Raw genomic sequence first — 20,445 nt, 5'->3', positions numbered from 1 at the left:
TCTGCTTTGCAGATCTTCTCCATGTCATTAAGGTTTCGAGACTGACGTTTGGCAACTCGAACCTTCAGCTCCCTCCACAGATTTTCTATGGGATTAAGGTCTGGAGACTGGGTAGGCCACTCCAGGACCTTAATGTGCTTCTTCTTGAGCCACTTCTTTGTTGCCTTGGCCATGTGTTTTGGGTCATTGTCATGCAAGAATACCCATCCACGACCCATTCTCTATGCCCTGGCTGGGGGAAGGAGGTTCTCACCCAAGATTTGACGTTACATGGCCCAGTCCATCATCCCTTTGATGTTGTGAAGTTGTCCTGTCCCCTTTGCAGAAAAACACCCACAAAGCATAATGTTTCCACCTCAATGTTTGACAGTGGGGATGGTGTTCTTGGAGTCATAGGCAGCATTCCTCCTCCTCCAAACAAGGCAAGTTGAGTGCTTTCTTTTTACATGTGCTTTCTTGAGCAGGGGGACCTTGCGGGCGCTGTAGGATTTCAGTCCTTCACGGCGTAGTGTGTTACCAATTGTTTTCTTGGTGACTATGGTCCCAGCTGCCTTGAAATCATTGACAAGATCCTTACGTGTAGTTCTGGGCTGATTCCTCACCGTTCTCATCATCATTGCAACTCCACGAGGTGAGATCATGCATGGAGCCCCACACCGAGGGAGATTGACAGTTATTTTGGGTTTCTTCCATATTCCATTCCAACTGTTGTCACCTTCTCAACAAGTTGCTTGGCAATGGTCTTCTAGCCCCTTCCAGCCTTGTGTTGGCCTACAATCTTGTCACTGATATCCTTGGACAGCTCTTTGATGTTGGCCATAGTGGAGAGTTACAGGTGTATTTTATACAGGTAGCAAAATGAGATTAGGAGCATTCCCTTTAAGAGTGTGCTCCTAATCTCATCTAATTACCTGTATAAAATACACCTGTGAGCTAGAAGTCTTTCTGATTGAGAGAGGATCAAATCCTTTTTTCAATCATTAAAATGCAAATCAATTTATAACATTTTTGACATGAGTTTTTCTGTATTTTTTTGTTGTTATACTGTCTCTCACTGATCAAATAAACCTACCATTAACATTATAGATTGATCATTTCGTTGTCAGTGGGCAAACAGACAAAATCAGCAGGGGATCAAATATTTATTTCCCTCACTGTACATATAGAACATAACTTCTTTTTAAGTATTTCATACAGTTTTGTCTTGTGACATGTCTTATTGGAGGTGTTTTTTATTGCATGGGCAATAACAGATATGAAGCCATCATATATAAAAAGATATGAGGTCTGTCTCTGCTGCACTGGCTGCTTCTTCATCTTCATGTAGGTGATCAAAATGTTAATCTTGCTGGGCACCAGGTGTCTCCTGTTACAAGACATAAGTCTTTCTTTTGTAGTAATGGTACACGCTGGATGTATTTGCAGTGTTTTCTTTTCCCTGTAAAAATACAGAGGCAGAAGTAATGACGTACTGCCTTCCGAAGTTTGATTTGTAAGCAAAAAACGAATACTAATGTGTAGATCTGACATTTTTGTTTAGGTAATCTATCACTAACTCAGAGGTCTCCAATCCCTTAAATAACATTTGCTGTCAGAATATGGAGGTGGGGTCTCTGAACACCTGTAAACTCTGACCCCTTACCTGTCCTTAGACAGACATTATGTTATTCTATGATTTGAAATGGGACATGCTCCAAAAAATCTACCATCTCCCCTGAGTTGAGGATGCCTTGAAAATGTCAAATAAAATGATGAAACCATGATATTCATAGAATGAACCACCAGCACGAACCAGTAGGGGAAAAAAAACCTGGATGGATGTGCAGTGTTTGGCCACTTTGTTGGCATCTTCACATTTATGCTCCTGAGAGAAACAAAAAAGAGAGGAAGTAATACTATGTTGGCTAGACTGATGTTGTCAGGGGACTTGAAGGTTTTTGTTCAGTTCCTTCACCAACTACCAGAACAGTGTCTGTCGAGCACAATAATAAACAGCAGTGTCCTCTGCTCTCAGATTATTGGCCTCTAAGAACTGTGTACTTGTGGGAACGTCTTCAGTCAGGGTGAACTGGCCTTTCAGTGAATCTGCATAGTAAGGATCACTGCCTGATCCACAGTTTATGGTACCAATCCACTCCAGTCCTTTTCCTGGTTTCTGCCTTATCCATGCCATTAAGAAGCTTGTCATTTGAAACCCAGAGGTTTTACATGACAGTTTAACAGGGTCTCCAGGTTTTATCACTTGAGAACGAGACTGATCCAGTCTGATGTCACAACAAACACCTAAAAAATGTATAAATGTAAGACTCTGCTGAAGATGCTGTATTTATACCGGTATTATGATTAACCACTCAGTTATTAAGCCACCATGTAATGTTTTACTTACTGTGTATGAAAATCACCATGACAACTAAACTCCAGTGACTTATCAGCTCCATTGTTTAGTGATAGTGAGTGCAGGACTTTCTGTAATGTCAGTCCAGCAGCCTAATGAGAAGGTCAGAGCTGAGTGTCTGTATATAAAACAATGATGGAGTGGTATGCTTTGCATAGACCGCCCTCTAGGGGCAAAAATAGAGAACCATAGTGAGACAGTCTTTATTCCGCTAATCTCTCTTTCTTATATTTTATGTCATACACAACACACAACAAAACAAATGTCAGCTATGGATACAGGCCATCTGTAACAATGAATAAACACAGTTCAGACTGAACCAATATAATAAGAGAGCTTACTGCCTGTTAACTAATAGTCCGTATGTGGTGTTATTTGGTGGAAATGTGTTTTGCTGTATTACTTGGGGTTTAAGACTATGTATGTAAAAGGTATGCTGCATTATTAGTAACTTTTGTCAAGCTGTCATAAAGCTAATCTTTTGTAACTTGACTGGGACAGACAAACTGTCCAATATTCATATGGGGGGGGGGGGTGTTATGCTCCTTTGCATTCAGAGTTGGTATAAGTTCAGAGATGATTTGAGCTGATTGTGAACTTTGGATTTTTAATTCCTCACAGAGTATTTTATTATATTATAAACATTATCATTAAACCCTTAAATTGGAACATGTTATTTTATTTTGGCAGTTCTAAAGGAGCTCTTAGAGTAATATACTTAACCCTGTAAAGCCTAACACATCAAATAGTAGCCTCAAAATTCTAATCTTTTTAAATTGAAGTGTTTAATGGACCCTATGAAAGAATATCACCATTAAAAAAAAATACAATTTACATATATGCAATTTTTTTTGTATCAGGCATTTATGGCAATTTATTGATCACTACAATTTTTATTTTAGAAAACCAAAAATACATTGTTTATTGCATTTGGACCATTTCAGTTGGTTTGGACCTTTTTTTTTTACAACTGGAAAACATTGCCACAATTTTTCACCTCTTCTGTCACACCTCTACTTCTGCACTAGTCTGGTCGACACTTTCATCTCAGAATTCTTACTCATCACTACCATCTGAGTTTCCCTCAGTAAGCATTGCATCAGGAGTCCATTTATCATCATTCTCATCTGCCCCATGTCACTTGAATTGCCACCCATAGTCATGCTGATGACATTTTGAACACTTTACTTCTTTGGCCAAAAATACATTGCATACTCTGAATTTTATTTACGTACTCTGAATTTCTTCTCTGAATTCGTCAATATAACATACAGATTATGATAGCCAAGGAGTTCTTTTTGTGAAAATCGATAGACTTCATCATGAGAGTGGCTTGCATATATATAAAACAAAAGAAATCTCAATTTCCACTGTAAATATATCATAAATATATCCAATGTTTCATTAGTTTTATTAAAACCTTTAAATTGTGTATTTGGCATTATGGTAGGCCTAAAGCAGATTGCATCATGAAATACAATGCAATGACGACTGAGGGATTTACTACCTTATATACCTGCTCTATCATGTTTGATACACACATTACCAAAACGATTTTCCTATAAAATATGGTACGAAATATTAAGTGATTATAATTTGCTTTAATACAGTAAATATTCATATTGAAATATTACTAACAATAGAAAATGTATTCTTACTGTAACTTTTTCCAAAATTAGCAAAGAGTTCCCTATCAAAAATGCATGTGTCGCTAGAGGGAAAGCAGACATTTCTGATTGGTCATTCAAAAAGCTCGCTATTGCCTGTAGTGCATGGACTATCCACCAGGGGAAAGAAGAAGACGTCTCAGATTGCATAAAATAGATTTTTAGCGAAAGTATTGATCATGTTGACGACATAGAGGTCTCAGAAACTCATGTATCAAATATGATACAATTGACGTTACAGGGTTAAATAGAATTTGTACCTAAATATAATTTGTGTACTGACATGCATTAAAGAGTATTTGTGTGGTCTATACCTATTTTGTGTTCTGTTGCTGTAAGTTATCTTCGTATAGTAGCACCTTTAACACCAAACATCAAATTCTGATTATGTGTAAATGTACTCAACAAATAAATGTGATTTTCATAGCCAGTCAAAAATCTTTCAGGCATCATGAAATGTTTTACTTACTATGTATGGAAATTGGACACCAGTATTTCAACTTATACTCTCATTCTCCATATTTTGTTGTACAGTGTTTAACTGTATTTCAGTTGACTGATTACATTAATTCAGCAATGTCCTCTACATTTGCACACCAAAAAGCTGTCTAAGGAAGTTGCTAAACTTAAGTTCACCTTAACTATAAAGTATCAAGTTGCCAGTGTGAATTTAAATAGTTTATTTTTACAGTTTGTGTGATTGTGTGTGGATAACATTGATATCAGTGTGCCAACGTGTGCTTGTGAATAAAATTACACAGATGCATCGTTGCCTCACTGAGATCAGGGTTGATCAGTTTTTGTAATGTGCTGCAGTCTTCTGTGTCACTGTGTCTCTGGCACAATAATAAACAGCAGAGTCTTCAGCTTTCAGGCTTTTCACTTCTAAGTTCAGCTGGTTTTTGGAGTTGTCTTTGGTGATACTGAACTGGCCTTGCAATGACTGGGCAAATATAGTGCCAGTGCCAGTATCAATCCGTCCAATCCACTCTAGTCCTTTTCCTGGTTTCTGACGGATCCAGTGCATCCAGTAGCTTCCCATGGAGAATCCAGACACAGTACAGGACAGTGTTACTGGCTCTCCAGGTCTCTTCACCACTGATTCAGAGGAGGTGAGTGACTGTCCCTGAACAGCTGTAAAACAGACAGAGATGATAAATTCCTGTGAGTATCACAACTCCTCTCCTCTCTCCAAGATAGTGTACAAATAACTCCAGATAACTCACCAGAGATGACAGCTAGGAGGAACACACATTCTAGAACTCTCATCGTTTAGGTTCACAAGTTCTGGATGTAGAAGAAGAGACTGGGAGGTGTTGTTGTGACTGATCTTGATGGTGGTGGTTCAGTTTTTATAACAGACAACTGAAAGAGGAGGAGACCTTGACTCTTGGTACACAGAAGACATTTGCATCTCCATGGTGTTAAAAGGCTCTTCCATTAGTTCCCTATAGATCTTGGCAGGGTTGTAAAAATGTAGCCCACTCAGCTCTTATTATTTTGCCAATGTTTGAGAACTTTTGTTTCAGAGAGCAGTTATTGTACGGGTATGATTATCTCTATTTAACCAGGTGTTAAGGTTTATTTCTGTATCCTGGAAATCCATTGTTAATTAACGCAAGCAATTACTCACCAAATGGGTTTTCTGTTTGTCAATGTTAAAGTTTGTGTGTTTAATGTAAGGTTCTGTTTTGCTTTTGCTGTTGTTCTTTAATGTAGCCTGTCCTTTTTGTTCTGATGGTTTTCACCTGTTTGTTGTTTAGTCCTCGTTAGCTCCCTATTTAGTTTGTCCTTTTCTGTTAGCCCTTTGTGAGTCATTATGTTTTTGTGCCTGTACCTCTCATCAGTCTGTGGTTATCCTGCCATTTTCCTGCCTCAGTTTCACCAGTATATATTTTTTTGATGTTCTCCAAGTTTGCGTATGGGTCCTGCTTCCTAGAATTGTTACAGTTTACATATTGATGCCTTAGATGACTTAAATGGTTTGAAAAAAGTACAGCTTCTGTCTAGGTTGAGCTCTCTGTCTTTCAATAAAGTGTGGCTTTCATTCATTTCTTACATAGCCCATTACTTGATCCTGCACTACATTGCCAGTGCACAAATGTAGCTCTATATAAGTGCATTTGGGACTTCTGATAGGAGGCTATTAATGATCTTCAGATCTGCAGAGATGGAGATTCTTTGTCATGTCAATAATGTGTTTGATATCCGTTTCTTCTGATATGTCTTTCCAAATCCTTTCCGAGGGCACAGTGGGCACGGTGGTTTAGGACCCTGGAAAGTGGGCACCAGGAGAAAGTAATAAAATACCAGAGGGTAGTGAGAAATCTGGAATTTTATATGAGGTAGCTGGAAGGGCTGAGGATGAGGAGTAGCCCATGCCACCTGCAGAGTCTGAAGAACCTCATCTCCAGATTCTTAATATTAATGTGTTGCCCTTTTGTTTCTCATTAAATGCCTTCAGGCTGCCTCTGTGTATTCCTGTCTCTGTGTCCAGAAGAAGGTGGCACAACAGCGACCTCTCCAGGGGTTAGGTACTCAGTGCACTCAGCAATCTTTCACATCTGGCTTCACTGTTTGCTCTGTCTTCCACCATGTAGGTCAGGTGATCCCAGCCATGACTCTCTTATGAGCAGCAGCAGGGAGAAGGTGGTGGATGCCAAGACCTTCCAGGTTGTCTGCTCTAAGGAGATCACAGCATCAGTTGATTACTGGACAGAATATTTGATGTCCCCCTCCTGCGTAACAACACAACAGTGTAGGTGCTCATCTAGCCAGTTCCCTTTGAAATGGGACTTTTACGTAATTTACCTGACATCACTATCCAGAATGACTTACAGTACTGAGTGCATGCATTTCTAATACATACATTTTCCACTTTTTGCCAGGCCGCGTGAGCGTTATGGTACAGTGTTACTGTTAGTTTGTGTAGTTCAGGTGGTCCATCTAATACTTTAAATTTTTTCACTAAATAAACACAAATTCATTACCTTTCACAGTGGACATGATGCTATCTGCTTCAGGCATAGACTGTAAAAAAAATTGACGACGCCCTTTCGCTCTTTTCCATTGGTGAAAAATGAAGCCACCAGTGTCCTGATACGGCGCTGACATCTTGGACTTGCGTCTGCGCAGATAGCGATCTTGGGACCAGTTCTGCGCAGTAGTTATGCGCAGTAGCGAGAAGGAAGTAAAGCCCTAAAGCCGCGAAATCAACGGCCCCACCCCTGTGCCCCGCCCTCACTCTCCCTCGCAGAATGCGCATACCGTAATCAATCGCAAGTCCAAGTACAGTACAACCTTTGCTTGTTAAACCTAGACGATATGTTATAGCCTAACTTACATCATGTTTAACCTTAATTTAGAATAGGCATAATACAAAAATAATTGGTAACTTCTAGCTAACGATCACCTGCTAGCTATTAACATGGCTATTAACAAGGCTTGTTGTCTTTTAGCTAACATTAGCTAGCCCATTACATTTATTTACTAATTAAATAGCTTATAAATTTAACTTACTGAAAAAAATTCAAAGATCGATTGGAAATGCCAGATCGGTTAGCACAATGTACTGCAGAACAACCCATTATGTCCGTGTGAAATTATAGAAATTTAGAGATTAAATGTAAAGTTCCAATCTCCTCAGTCCTCCGAAGATTCAGTGGCTCCTCGGCTCAGATAGCTGTCAATCACAGCTGTGAATCACAACGTCACACCATCGTTTTTAGAGCATTAAATAACTAACTAAAAACAAACTTATTTTAAAAACAAACTCTTGAATTTACATTAGCGTGATACAAACTACAGTAAATGACAGAAACCAGCTTCGGAAAAAATATATTTGAAGGGTAATTTAATTGTTTAGTTGGTCTCGCATCCCATTGAATAACATGGGGAGGGCGGGATTTATGACCTATACTGGGACCATTCACCAGGGGGCGATCGAGACGTTTTGGCTTCACTTTTCAGGGCTTGTGCGGCACGCTTGATATTAACCTGTCTTTTTCCAACACTAACTGAAGCAATTCAATAGGCTCTGTGCACAAGCGTATGGACGAACTTCCGCTTTAGCCAGGTGTCGGCATATCATTTTCTGAGTTTAATTAAGGCGATCACCCGCTTCGCCCAAAATTTCAGTTTTTAGTAGATGTCTCCAAGACCTGCCTAAAATAAGCATTAGTGATGGCCATCGAATTGTTGATGCCTGGTCCCCTCCTCCAACAAGAAAGCGGAACAAGGGATTCAAACTCTATGTATCGAGTTATCTGCACAACTACGAGGGTAAGTAGTTTACTGTGGTGTGCCAGCTGGCTATAGGCTAAGCTAGTTAGCAACATGTTCATTTTTAGTGTAGTATTAGGCAGGACAATAGAACGCATAAAAATTCACCCTAGCCTCAAAAACGGCAAAAGAACGCTGGCTGAGGTGGAACGCAAGCGAATTGAAACGAACCTTCGTTTAGCCTCTTCTAACCTGAATTAAGCTTAAAATTCCATAGCCTCAAAAAAGCACCAAAACAGGTCTCCTCTTTTATTTTACTACTGTAACCTCATTTCACAATGAAACTGAAAAATAACAACTTGCATAGGAAGTAAAAATCTGGTCCTTTATGATATTAATTGCGCTTAAACCTGCGTTACGTGGAAGTATATTTAAAAAAATCGCTTTTTCTGACTATTTCTAGTCTAGCGTTTGAAGTCATTGAATGGCGCAAGCCATATTTTATTAAAAAGAGAACATTCTCCTGATTAAAATGATGCCCCACTTGTACCTTGAAAATTAAATGAGTCACGTACATTATATTTCTTTTTTTCCGTACAACAACATCACTCATCTTGTTGTGAGTTTAGGTGGTTACTAATGCAGATGAGTATTAGTATGTAAACTAGAAACTGCAATGCCGACTTGTAGACAAAAGCGGCTGGTGCACAGAGTCTATAGGAAGATCCTTACACTTCAGACAAAAAGATTAAATAAATGATTTTTGTATCTATCCTTAGGCACACTGGGGGTGTAGAAGGCCCTGACCTTTCCCCACTGCTGCAACTGTTTAAGGACTGTCTGTTTTTGTTCTGGTTCAATGCTGGTTTGTATCACTGTGAATCTCTGGCACAATAATACACAGCTGTGTCTTCAGCTAGTAAGTTCTGCCCTGTTAAAGTAACTGTTTTGCTGGATGAGTCTAATGTGAGGCTAAACTTGTTTTTCAGTGAATCCTTGTAGGCTGAACCTCCAGTGTATATCCGTCCAATCCATTCCAGTGCTTTCCCTGCAGGTTGTCGAATCCAAGCTGTTGCATAGGTAGATACAGAGTATGAGACCTTACAGGAAATGGTCAGTGGTTGACCTGGCTGGACAGTCATAGAGGGTGGCTGAGTGAGTTCTTCACAGTGAACACCTGTGGACAAAGCATGTATAATGTTACTCAGGTCAAACAAAATTTAAAATGCATCAGTAATAACTCTTGGTCACCCCACCCCCATCCATGGACACTCACAGGTAGTAGCTGCCAGCAGCAGCACCAGACATCCAGAGAACATGGTTTATGTTGAATCTGATCTGGTGGGAGCTGCTCTTGTCTACTCTCTAGGACTCAGAAGTACTCTAAGTACAGCCTGACTGTTTAAGTAGAGCAGCTACTTGTGGATTTGAATAAAGAGGGTTGGGGAGAGTGGTCTGTATTGGAGTGAATGATGTGTTTTCCGGAAGAAGGCTACAACATTAAGAGGTGTCTGGGGGAGTAATCTGGAACAAATGAAATGCTCCAGCCCAAATAAACCCCTCCTTCCTTTACTCGGCCCTCCATTTGAACTTTATTATGCAGCTCTGCCGCTTCCAAGTGTTCAAATTGCAGAAAGATAAAAAATAATCAAAGGGCTAGTGAGTGCAATGTTGTAGCTTCTGAGAGCGACAATGTATCCCATAGGGAAACATATTATTTTTCATATTTTGCAATTTAAAACAAAAGAATGGACAGACACTTGTAATGATATGACATGCATTTGTTTGTCTATTTTTGAGACTTGACATACAAAACGAAATACCTTCTTATTTAAATGCTCAAATGTTAATTAGGTAAATGTATTCTAAAACAATGGGAGGAATTTGTAACCCTAACCCTCAGCAAAGTTCAGAGTGGATTTATTCCCTCAACCTGAAGGGCAACAAGTAGTCCTGACATGAAGAGATCAACATCCAGAACAATTTAACTTCATCTTCTTTCAGTGATTATTTGTATTTCATAGACTTTGATGACATGTTCTTACTTGTAAACTGAAGATCCCCCTTATAAACTGTTGTCTGCTTTCCGTGTAACAGATCACGAGGTATGAATAATACTGCAGTTCACACTGAGTGTTGTTTTATATTTTATCGTGCGTTCTCATATTTTATATAATAAATATCACAACTGATTGAAGGTTTGGGATTTTGATGACAATAGACTCATATCGCCCCCTCCTGGTAGATACATAAAATGTGAACTGAATATGGGAGCAGTATATTTGCCAATCCGCGTAGGCGGAGCCGGCCAAGAAGAGTGAATGTCACTGAGTGAGGGACTGAGTGACCGACCGACCGACATCCAGGAACTGCCTTTGTCATCCAGGGACTGTCTACAGACCCTGGCCACATGAGTCCGGGCATTGTCCTGCACCAGGAGGAACCCAGGACCCACTGCACCAGGGTATGGTCTGAGGATTTCAACCTGGTACCTAACAGCAGTCAGGGTACCGTTGCGACCCTCCAAGGATATGCCTCCCCAGACCATCACTAACCCATCGCCAAACCAGTCATGCTGGATGATGTTACAGGCAGCAAAACATTCATTGTGGCATCTCCAAACTCTTTCACAACTGCCATACAGTATGTGCTCAGTGTGAACCTGCTCTCATCTGTGAAAAGAACGTTGGGCCAGTGGAGGACCTGACAATTCTGGTGTTCGCTGGTAAATGCCGATCGAGCTGCACAGTGTTGGGCTGTGAGCACAGGTCCCACTAGAGGACGTCGGGCCCTCATGCCACCCTCATGGAGTCTGTTTCTGACAGTTTGGTCAGAAACATGCACAGCAGTAGCCCGCTGGAGGTCATTTTGTAGGGCTCTGGCAGTTGTCCTCCTGTTCCTCCTTGCAAAAAAGAGCAGATACCAGGCCCTGTCCAGCTCTCCTTGTGTAACGGCCTGTCTCCTGGTATCTCCTCGATGATCTTGAGACTGTACTGGGAGACAAAGCAAACACTCTTTCGACGGCACTTATGGATGTGCCATCCTGGAGGAGCTGGACTAACTGTGCATCTGGAATGAGCTGCAGGTACCGCCTCATGCTACCAGTAGTGACAAGGCCACTGACAAAATGCAAAACTAGAGAGGAATCAGTCAGGAAGGATCAGGAGAGAGCAAATGTCTGTGGCCACCACCTGCAAAACCATTATTTTTGGGGGGGTTATCTTGCTGTTGCCTCTCCCGTGCACCTGTTTTCACTTTCATTTGCACCAAAACAAGTGATATTGCTTCACAATTGCTTATGGTTCCTAACTGGACAGATTGAAATCCCATGAAGTTTAATTGACTACTGTGATGATTATGTGTTCCCTTTTAAAAAAAAATAATGGTATGGTATGGAAAATCATGATCCTAACAGTTACTGTATGTCAATTAGGGTTCAATCATTTAGCAATCAATTATTTATTTATGAATCATTGGACACATACACCGAGGGGAAAAAGTATTTGATTCCCTGATGATTTTGTACCTTTGCCCACTGACAAAGAAATGATCTGTCTATAATTTTAATGGTAGGTTTAATAATAATCCAGAAAAACGGATGTCAAAAATGTTATAAATTGATTTGCTTTTTAGTGAGTGAAATAAGTATTCAACCCACTCTGCAAAACCTGACTTAGTACTAGGTGACAAAACCCTTGTTGGCAATCATAGAGATCAGATGTTTCTTGTAGTTGGCCACCAGGTTTGCACACAACTCAGGAGGGATTTTTTCCCACTCTGCTTTGCAGATCTTCTCCATGTCATTAAGGTTTCGAGACTGACGTTTGGCAACTCGAACCTTCAGCTCCCTCCACAGATTTTCTATGGGATTAAGGTCTGGAGACTGGGTAGGCCACTCCAGGACCTTAATGTGCTTCTTCTTGAGCCACTTCTTTGTTGCCTTGGCCATGTGTTTTGGGTCATTGTCATGCAAGAATACCCATCCACGACCCATTCTCTATGCCCTGGCTGGGAGAAGGAGGTTCTCACCCAAGATTTGACGTTACATGGCCCAGTCCATCGTCCCTTTGATGTTGTGAAGTTGTCCTGTCCCCTTTGCAGAAAAACACCCACAAAGCATAATGTTTCCACCTCAATGTTTGACAGTGGGGATGGTGTTCTTGGAATCATAGGCAGCATTCCTCCTCCTCCAAACAAGGCAAGTTGAGTTCAACAGCACTTTCACCCAGTTCGCCTCTGAATCATTCAGATGTTCATTGGCAAACTTCATATGGGCCTATACATGTGCTTTCTTGAGCAGGGGGACCTTGCGGGCGCTGTAGGATTTCAGTCCTTCACGGCGTAGTGTGTTACCAATTGTTTTCTTGGTGACTATGGTCCCAGCTGCCTTGAAATCATTAACAAGATCCTTACGTGTAGTTCTGGGCTGATTCCTCACCGTTCTCATCATCATTGCAACTCCACGAGGTGAGATCGTGCATGGAGCCCCAGACCGAGGGAGATTGACAGTTATTTTGGGTTTCTTCCATATTCCATTCCAACTGTTGTCACCTTCTCAACAAGTTTCTTGGCGATGGTCTTCTAGCCCCTTCCAGCCTTGTGTAGGTCTACAATCTTGTCACTGATATCCTTGGACAGCTCTTTGATGTTGGCCATAGTGGAGAGTTACAGGTGTATTTTATACAGGTAGCAAAATGAGATTAGGAGCATTCCCTTTAAGAGTGTGCTCCTAATCTCTTCTAATTACCTCTATAAAATACACCTGTGAGCCAGAAGTCTTTCTGATTGAGAGAGGATCAAATCCTTTTTTCAATCATTAAAATGCAAATCAATTTACAACATTTTTGACATGTGTTTTTCTGTATTTTTTGTTGTTATTCTGTCTCTCACTGATCAAATAAACCTACCATTAACATTATAGATTGATCATTTCGTTGTCAGTGGGCAAACAGTCAAAATCAGCAGGGGATCAAATATTTATTTCCCTCACTGTACATATAGAACATAACTTCTTTTTAAGTATTTCATACAGTTTTGTCTTGTGACATGTCTTACTGGAGGTGTTTTTATTGCATGGGCAATAACAGATATGAAGCCATCATATATAAAAAGATATGAGGTCTGTCTCTGCTGCACTGGCTGCTTCTTCATCTTCATGTAGGTGATCAAAATGTTAATCTTGCTGGGCACCAGTTGTCTCCTGTTACAAGACATAAGACTTTCTTTTGAAGTTATGGTACACGCTGGATGTATTTGCAGTGTTTTCTTTTCCCTGTAAAAATACAGAGGCAGAAGTAATGACGTACTGCCTTCCGAAGTTTCATTTGTAAGCAAAAAACAAAGACTAATGTATAGATCTGACATTTTTGTTTAGGTAATCTTTCACTAACTCAGAGGTCTCCAATCCCTTAAATAACATTTGCTGTCAGAATATGGAGGTGGGGTCTCTGAACACCTGTAAACTCTGACCCCTTACCTGTCCTTAGACAGATTATGTTATTCTATGATTTGGGACATGCTCCAAAAAATCTACCATTTCCCCTGAGTTGAGGATGCCTTGAAAATGTCAAATAAAATGATGAAACCATGATATTCATAGAATGAACCACCAGCACGAACCAGTAGGGGAAAAAAAACCTGGATGGATGTGCAGTGTTTGGCCACTTTGTTGGCATCTTCACATTTATGCTCCTGAGAGAAACAAAAAAGAGAGGAAGTAATACTATATTGGCTAGACTGATGTTGTCAGGGGACTTGAAGGTTTTTGTTCAGTTCTGTCACAACAGGTGGTGTAGTGCAGTGTTGCAAGAGCAAGGAACCAGGTGCAGGCAGGTGTAGTCGGTGTTGAGTCTTTAATTTATAAGAAATAAACAAACACCGAGCACAAAACACACAAAAGCAAAGGGCTGACTAAAGCAGCAAAAACGAGTATAAGAAATGGTACAAGTACTTACAATAAACGGCAACACACACAACATCCAAACATGACAAGCACAATGAGCCACAATGTGGGGAGCAGAGGGGAAACATATATACACATACAAACGATTCAAATTGGGACCTGGTGTGAAGGATTGAAAACATGTGAAAGTCCGGGATGTGTTTGTGAGAATATGGGAACTTGTGAAAATATGGCACGGTGGCGCTGCTGCTCACCGCACCATGACAAGTTCCTTCACCAACTACCATTACAGTGTCTGTCGAGCACAATAATAAACAGCAGTGTCCTCTGCTCTCAGATTCTTGGCCTCTAAGAACTGTGTACTTGTGGGAACGTCTTCAGTCAGGGTGAACTGGCCTTTCAGTGAATCTGCATAGTCAGGATCACTGCCTGATCCACAGTTTATGGTACCAATCTTTATATAAAACAATGAAGGAGTGGTATGCTTTGCATAGACCGCCCTCTAGGGGCAAAAATAGAGAACCATAGTGAGACAGTCTTTATTCCGCTAATCTCTCTTTCTTATATTTTATGTCATACACAACACACAACAAAACAAATGTCAGCTATGGATACAGGCCATCTGTAACAATGAATAAACACAGTTCAGACTGAACCAATATAATAAGAGAGCTTACTGCCTGTTAACTAATAGCCCGTATGTGGTGTTATTTGGTGGAAATGTGTTTTGCTGTATTACTTGGGGTGTAAGACTATGTATGTAAAAAGTATGTTGCATTATTAGTAACTTTTGTCAAGTTTTTGTCAACTCTGTCATAAACTGATTGGTTGTCTATAGATTGCTCTCTTTCAATTGTACCTCTGAGAAAGGTATGTTATCTCCTGCTCTACTACTCTATTAGATGTGTGAAAAACGATGTACATTTCTCCTCTGTTCTAAAAGTGATGTGTTTATATATCATGACCAGCACAGAACACAGCTAGAATTTAAAAAAAAATTATAATAATTAATCTGTTTCATTTTAAACTGTTTATGAACCAAACTGTTTACACTATGCTTATTGGACAGTTTATGGACAATTACCTCCCCAAAAATTCACAAGAAAACAACTAGCAGCAGAACCAGCAGAGATGCAAAGATCATGTTGAATATGATCTGGTGGGAGCTAATCTTTTGTAACTTGACTGGGACAGACAAACTGTCCAATATTCATATGCATGGGGGGGGGGGGGGGGGGGGGTGTTATGCTCCTTTGCATTCAGAGTTGGTATAGGTTCAGAGATGATTTGAGCTGATTGTGAACTTTGGATTTTTAATTCCTCACAGAGTATTTTATTATATTATAAACATTATCATTAAACCCTTAAATTGAAACATGTTATTTTATTTTGGCAGTTCTAAAGGAGCTCTTAGAGTAATATACTTAACCCTGTAAAGCCTAACACATCAAATAGTAGCCTGAAAATTCTAATATTTTTAAATTGAAGTGTTTAATGGACCCTTTGAAAGAATATCACCATAAAAAAAAATACAATTTACACATATGCAATTTTTTTGGTATCAGGCATTTATGGCAATTTATTGATCACTACAATTTTTATTTTAGAAAACCAAAAAGACATGTTTATTGCATTTGGACCATTTCAGATTGTTTGGACCTTTTTTTTTACAACTGGAAAACATTGCCACAATTTTTCACCTCTTCTGTCACACCTCTACTTCTGCACTAGTCTGGTCAACACTTTCATCTCAGAATTCTTACTCATCACTACCATCTGAGCTTCCCTCAGTAAGCATTGCATCAGGAGTCCATTTATCATCATTCTCATCTGCCCCATGTCACTTGATTTGCCACCCATAGTCATGCTGATGACATTTTGAACACTTTACTTCTTTGGCCAAAAATACATTTCATACTCTGAATTTTATTTACGTACTCTGAATTTCTTCTCTGAATTCGTCAATATAACATACAGATTATGATAGCCAAGGAGTTATTTTTGTGAAAATCGATAGACTTCATCATGAGAGTGGCTTGCATATATATAAAACAAAAGAAATCTCAATTTCCACTGTAAATATATCTTAAATATATCCAATGTTTCATTAGTTTTATTAAAACCTTTAAATTGTGTATTTGGCATCATGGTAGGCCTAAAGCAGATTGCATCATGAAATACAATGCAATGACGACTGAGGGATTTACTACCTTATATACCTGCTGTATCATGTTTGATACACACATTATCAACACGATTTTACTATAAAATATGGTACGAAATATTAAGTGATTATAATTTGCTTCAATACAGTAAATACCAGTATTTCAACTTATACTCTCATTCTCCATATTTTGTTGTTCAGTGTTTAACTGTATTTCAGTTGACTGATTACATTAATTCAGCAATGTCTTCTACATTTGCACACCAAAAAGCTGTCCAGCAAAGTTGCTAAACTTAAGTTCACCTTAACTATAAAATTATCAAGTTGACTGTGTGAATGAAAATAGATTGTTTTTACAGTTTGTGTGATTGTGTGTGGATAACATTGATATCAGTCAACGTGTGCTTGTGAATAAAAGAACACAGATGCATCGTTGCCTCACTGAGATCAGGGTTGATCAGTTTTTGTAATGCGCTGCAGTCTTCTGTGTCACTGTGTCTCTGGCACAATAATAAACAGCAGAGTCTTCAGCTTTCAGGCTTTTCACTTCTAAGTTCAGCTGGTTTTTGGAGTTGTCTTTGGTGATACTGAACTGGCCTTGCAACGACTGGGCAAATGCAGTGCCAGTGCCAGTATCAATCCATCCAATCCACTCTAGTGCTTTTCCTGGTTTCTGACGGATCCAGTGCATGTAGTAGCTTCCCATGGAGAATCCAGACACAGTACAGGACAGTGTTACTGGCTCTCCAGGTCTCTTCACCACTGATTCAGAGGAGGTGAGTGACTGTCCCTGAACAGCTGTAAAACAGATAGAGATGATAAATTCCTGTGAGCATCACAGCTCCTCTCCTCTCTCCAAGATAGTGTACAAATAACTCCAGATAACTCACCAGAGATCACAGCTAGGAGGAACACACATTCTAGAACTCTCATTGTTTAGGTTCATAAGTTCTGGATGTAGAAGAAGAGACTGGGAGGTGTTGTTGTGACTGATCTTGTTGGTGGTGGTTCAGTTTTTATAACAGACAACTCAAAGGGGAGGAGACCTTGACTCTTGGTACACAAAAGACATTTGCATCTCCATGGTGTTAAAAGGCTCTTCCATAAGTTCCCTATAGATCTTGGCAGGGTTGTAAAAATGTAGCCCACTCAGCTCTTATTATTTTGCCAATGTTTGAGAACTTTTGTTTCAGAGAGCAGTTATTGTACTGATATGATTATCTCTATTTAACCTAAAAGGCAGTTGTTAAGGTTTATTTCTGTATCCTGGAAATCCATTGTTAATTAACGCAAGCAATTACTCACCAAATGGGTTTTCTGTTTGTCAGTGTTAAAGTTTGTGTGTTTAATGTAAGGTTCTGTTTTGTTTTTGCTGTTGTTCTTTAATGTAGCCTGTCCTTTTTGTTCTGATGGTTTTCACCTGTTTGTTGTTTAGTCCTCGTTAGCTCCCTATTTAGTTTGTCCTTTTCTGTTAGCCCTTTGTGAGTCATTATGTTTTTGTGCCTGTACCTCTCATCAGTCTGTGGTTATCCTGCCATTTTGCTGCCTCAGTTTCACCAGTATTTTTTTTTTGGATGTTCTCCAAGTTTGCGTATGGGTCCTGCTTCCTAGAATTGTTACAGTTTACATATTGGTGCCTTAGATGACTTAAATGGTTTGAAAAAAGCACAACTTCTGTCTAGGTTGAGCTCTCTGTCTTTCAATAAATTTTGGCTTTCATTCATTTCTTACATAGCCGATTACTTGATCCTGCACTACATTGCCAGTGCACAAATGTAGCTCTATGTAAGTCCATTTGGGATGTCTGATAGGAGGCTATTAATGATCTTCAGATCTGCAGAGATGGAGATTCGTTGTCATGTCAATAATGTGTTTGATATCCGTTTCTTCTGATATGTCTTTCCCTGGAAAGCAGGCACCAGGAGAAAGTAATAAAATACCAGAGGGTAGTGAGAAATCTGGAATATTATATGAGGTTACTGGAAAGGCTGAGGATGAGGAGTAGCCCAAGCCACCTGCAGAGTCCGAAGAACCTCATCTCCAGATTCTTAATATTCATGTGTTTCTCTTTTATTTCTCATTAAATGCCTTCAGGCTGCCTCTGTGTATTCCTGTCTCTGTGTCCAGAAGAAGGTAGCACAACAGCGACCTCTCCAGGTATTAGGTACTCAGTGCACTCAGCAATCTTTCACATCTGGCTTCACTGTTTGCTCTGTCTTCCACCATGTAGGTCAGGTGATCCTAGCCATGACTCTCTTATGAGCAGCAGCAGGGAGAAGGTGGTGGATGCCAAGACATTCCAGGTTGTCTGCTCTAAGGAGATCACAGCATCAGTTGATTACTGGACAGAATATTTGATGTCCCCCTCCTGTGTAAAAACACAACAGTGTATGTCCTCGTCTAGCCAGTTTCCTTAGAAATGGGCCACAGTCTAACACCATTACATTTACATAATTTACCTGACGTCACTATCCAGAATGACTTACAGAACTGAGTCCATACATTTACAATACATACATTTTCCCCTTTTTGCCAGACTGCGTGAGCGGAGCCGACCAAGAAGAGCGAATGTCTCTTTAAGTAAAGGACCAACCGACCATTGTTATAGCGTAGTGGTTAGAGTCACAGACAACTGAACTCATCAGAGTCAAAACCAATTATGCATTAGGATTTGTTCAGGATAGACTAAAAGTTAGTAATGGTACAGTGTTATTGTTAGTTTGTGTAGTTCTGGTGGTCCATCTAATACTTTTCACTAAAGAAACCCAAATTCCTTACCTTTCACAGTGGACATGATGCTATCTGCTTCGGGGGGTTTGTAAGCTTGTCGACATACTGTCCTACTGTCTGGCCCTGTGTAACTCATAGTTGAAGCTACCAAGGATTTTTCTAGATGTCAAAGGGGTTTTTAAGTTTAGTTTTCCTCCACTTACATTCCGCTTTCTTACATTCTATTTTCAGGGAGCTTACCATCATGGTGTTTTCTGTTTGCTCATAGTTTTCTTAACTTTACCCGTACAACACAATCCATGACAGTCAATATTTTGGCATTAAAATTATCCAGGAGTGAGGACAACATCATTCATCACTTCTAATCGTGGGGCCAGCTGAACTAGTTTTTTCTGGTTAATATTATTTTTGCTGGACCACGTAATCGGATCCTGCCTAGAAGATCGAATGTCTCTTACTGAGTGAGAGAGTGAGTGACTGACAGACTGACTACCCCTCATTAAATAGCGATGTGGTTAGAGACATGGAATAACAGGTCCCTTGTTCGACTCCCGTCACAGTTAAAACACATTATGTCTTTGGATTTGTTCAGGACAGAAAAAACCTTTGCAGGCTATAACCTTCAGTACCTACATTATAGGAAGCCTAAAATAAAACAGTTCTAGTGGATATTAGGATTTGTTCTGGATAGACAAACACTTCATTAGCTATACAATTCTCTTGTCTCTTCACTTGATGGAAAGGTCAGTTATCGTCATCTATATTGATAGATACTGTATCAATGTCATTTACAAATGGCTAATTAGCTGTTTAAACAGAACATGGCAAAATAGGATTTGTTTAGGATAGACAAATCTTTGCTGGCTACAACCTTCAGTAGATGTGCTATAGGAAGCCTAAAATAAAACTGTTTACTGTTATATTGCAACTATTTCTGGTGGATTTTTTTATTATGTATTAGGATTTGTTCAGAATAGACAAAAACATTGCTGGCTACACGATTCTCTCGTCAATTCACTTGACAAAAAAGTCACTTATATTGATAGTTATTGTATCAATGTCATTCATGAATGGCTAATAAGCTGACAAAAGGTCATAGATTCTATTTGTGGTGAAGGTGAACTTAATAAGAAATGTTAGACAGTTTAACACAATGCTTAATGGTGTCTAATGACATATTCTTGCAGGCGTTATATAGCTCAGTGGTATAGTGGTTAAACACACAGCCTCTTACATGGCGGACCCTGGTTTGAGTCCAGGGAGGGTAATAAAAGGCTGGCTGAACTATGCCTGCCTGGTTGTATGTTGGACAAGAATGCCCGTCTAACGTATTCCTGGTGTAACTTTTGGTGAAAAGAAAACAAAA

At 39.7% G+C, this 20,445-nt stretch overlaps 1 protein-coding gene, 1 long non-coding RNA gene and 2 gene segments (V, D, J or C); 1 reads left to right on the top strand and 3 right to left on the bottom strand.

Moving 5' to 3' along the window:
* The window catches only part of LOC105008122, a 493,667-nt gene that overhangs the window by 150,866 nt on the left and 322,356 nt on the right, over positions 1–20,445 (bottom strand). The window lies entirely within an intron of this gene.
* The window catches only part of LOC114840416, a 415,324-nt gene that overhangs the window by 132,139 nt on the left and 262,740 nt on the right, over positions 1–20,445 (top strand). The gene's annotated exons all lie outside the window — the stretch shown is intronic.
* Positions 4,784–5,391, bottom strand: LOC105008293. The segment is given in 2 exon segments: positions 4,784–5,196; positions 5,289–5,391. Coding segments are annotated over 2 exon segments (384 nt in total).
* On the bottom strand, positions 16,769–17,326 carry LOC117595263. The segment is given in 2 exon segments: positions 16,769–17,147; positions 17,240–17,326. Coding segments are annotated over 2 exon segments (384 nt in total).

This window comes from Esox lucius, chromosome 11, assembly GCF_011004845.1.
Source record: "Esox lucius isolate fEsoLuc1 chromosome 11, fEsoLuc1.pri, whole genome shotgun sequence".
Lineage (NCBI taxonomy): Eukaryota > Metazoa > Chordata > Actinopteri > Esociformes > Esocidae > Esox > Esox lucius.
Note: the sequence above shows the minus strand (reverse complement) of the source record. Positions and strands in the feature narration are given on the sequence as shown.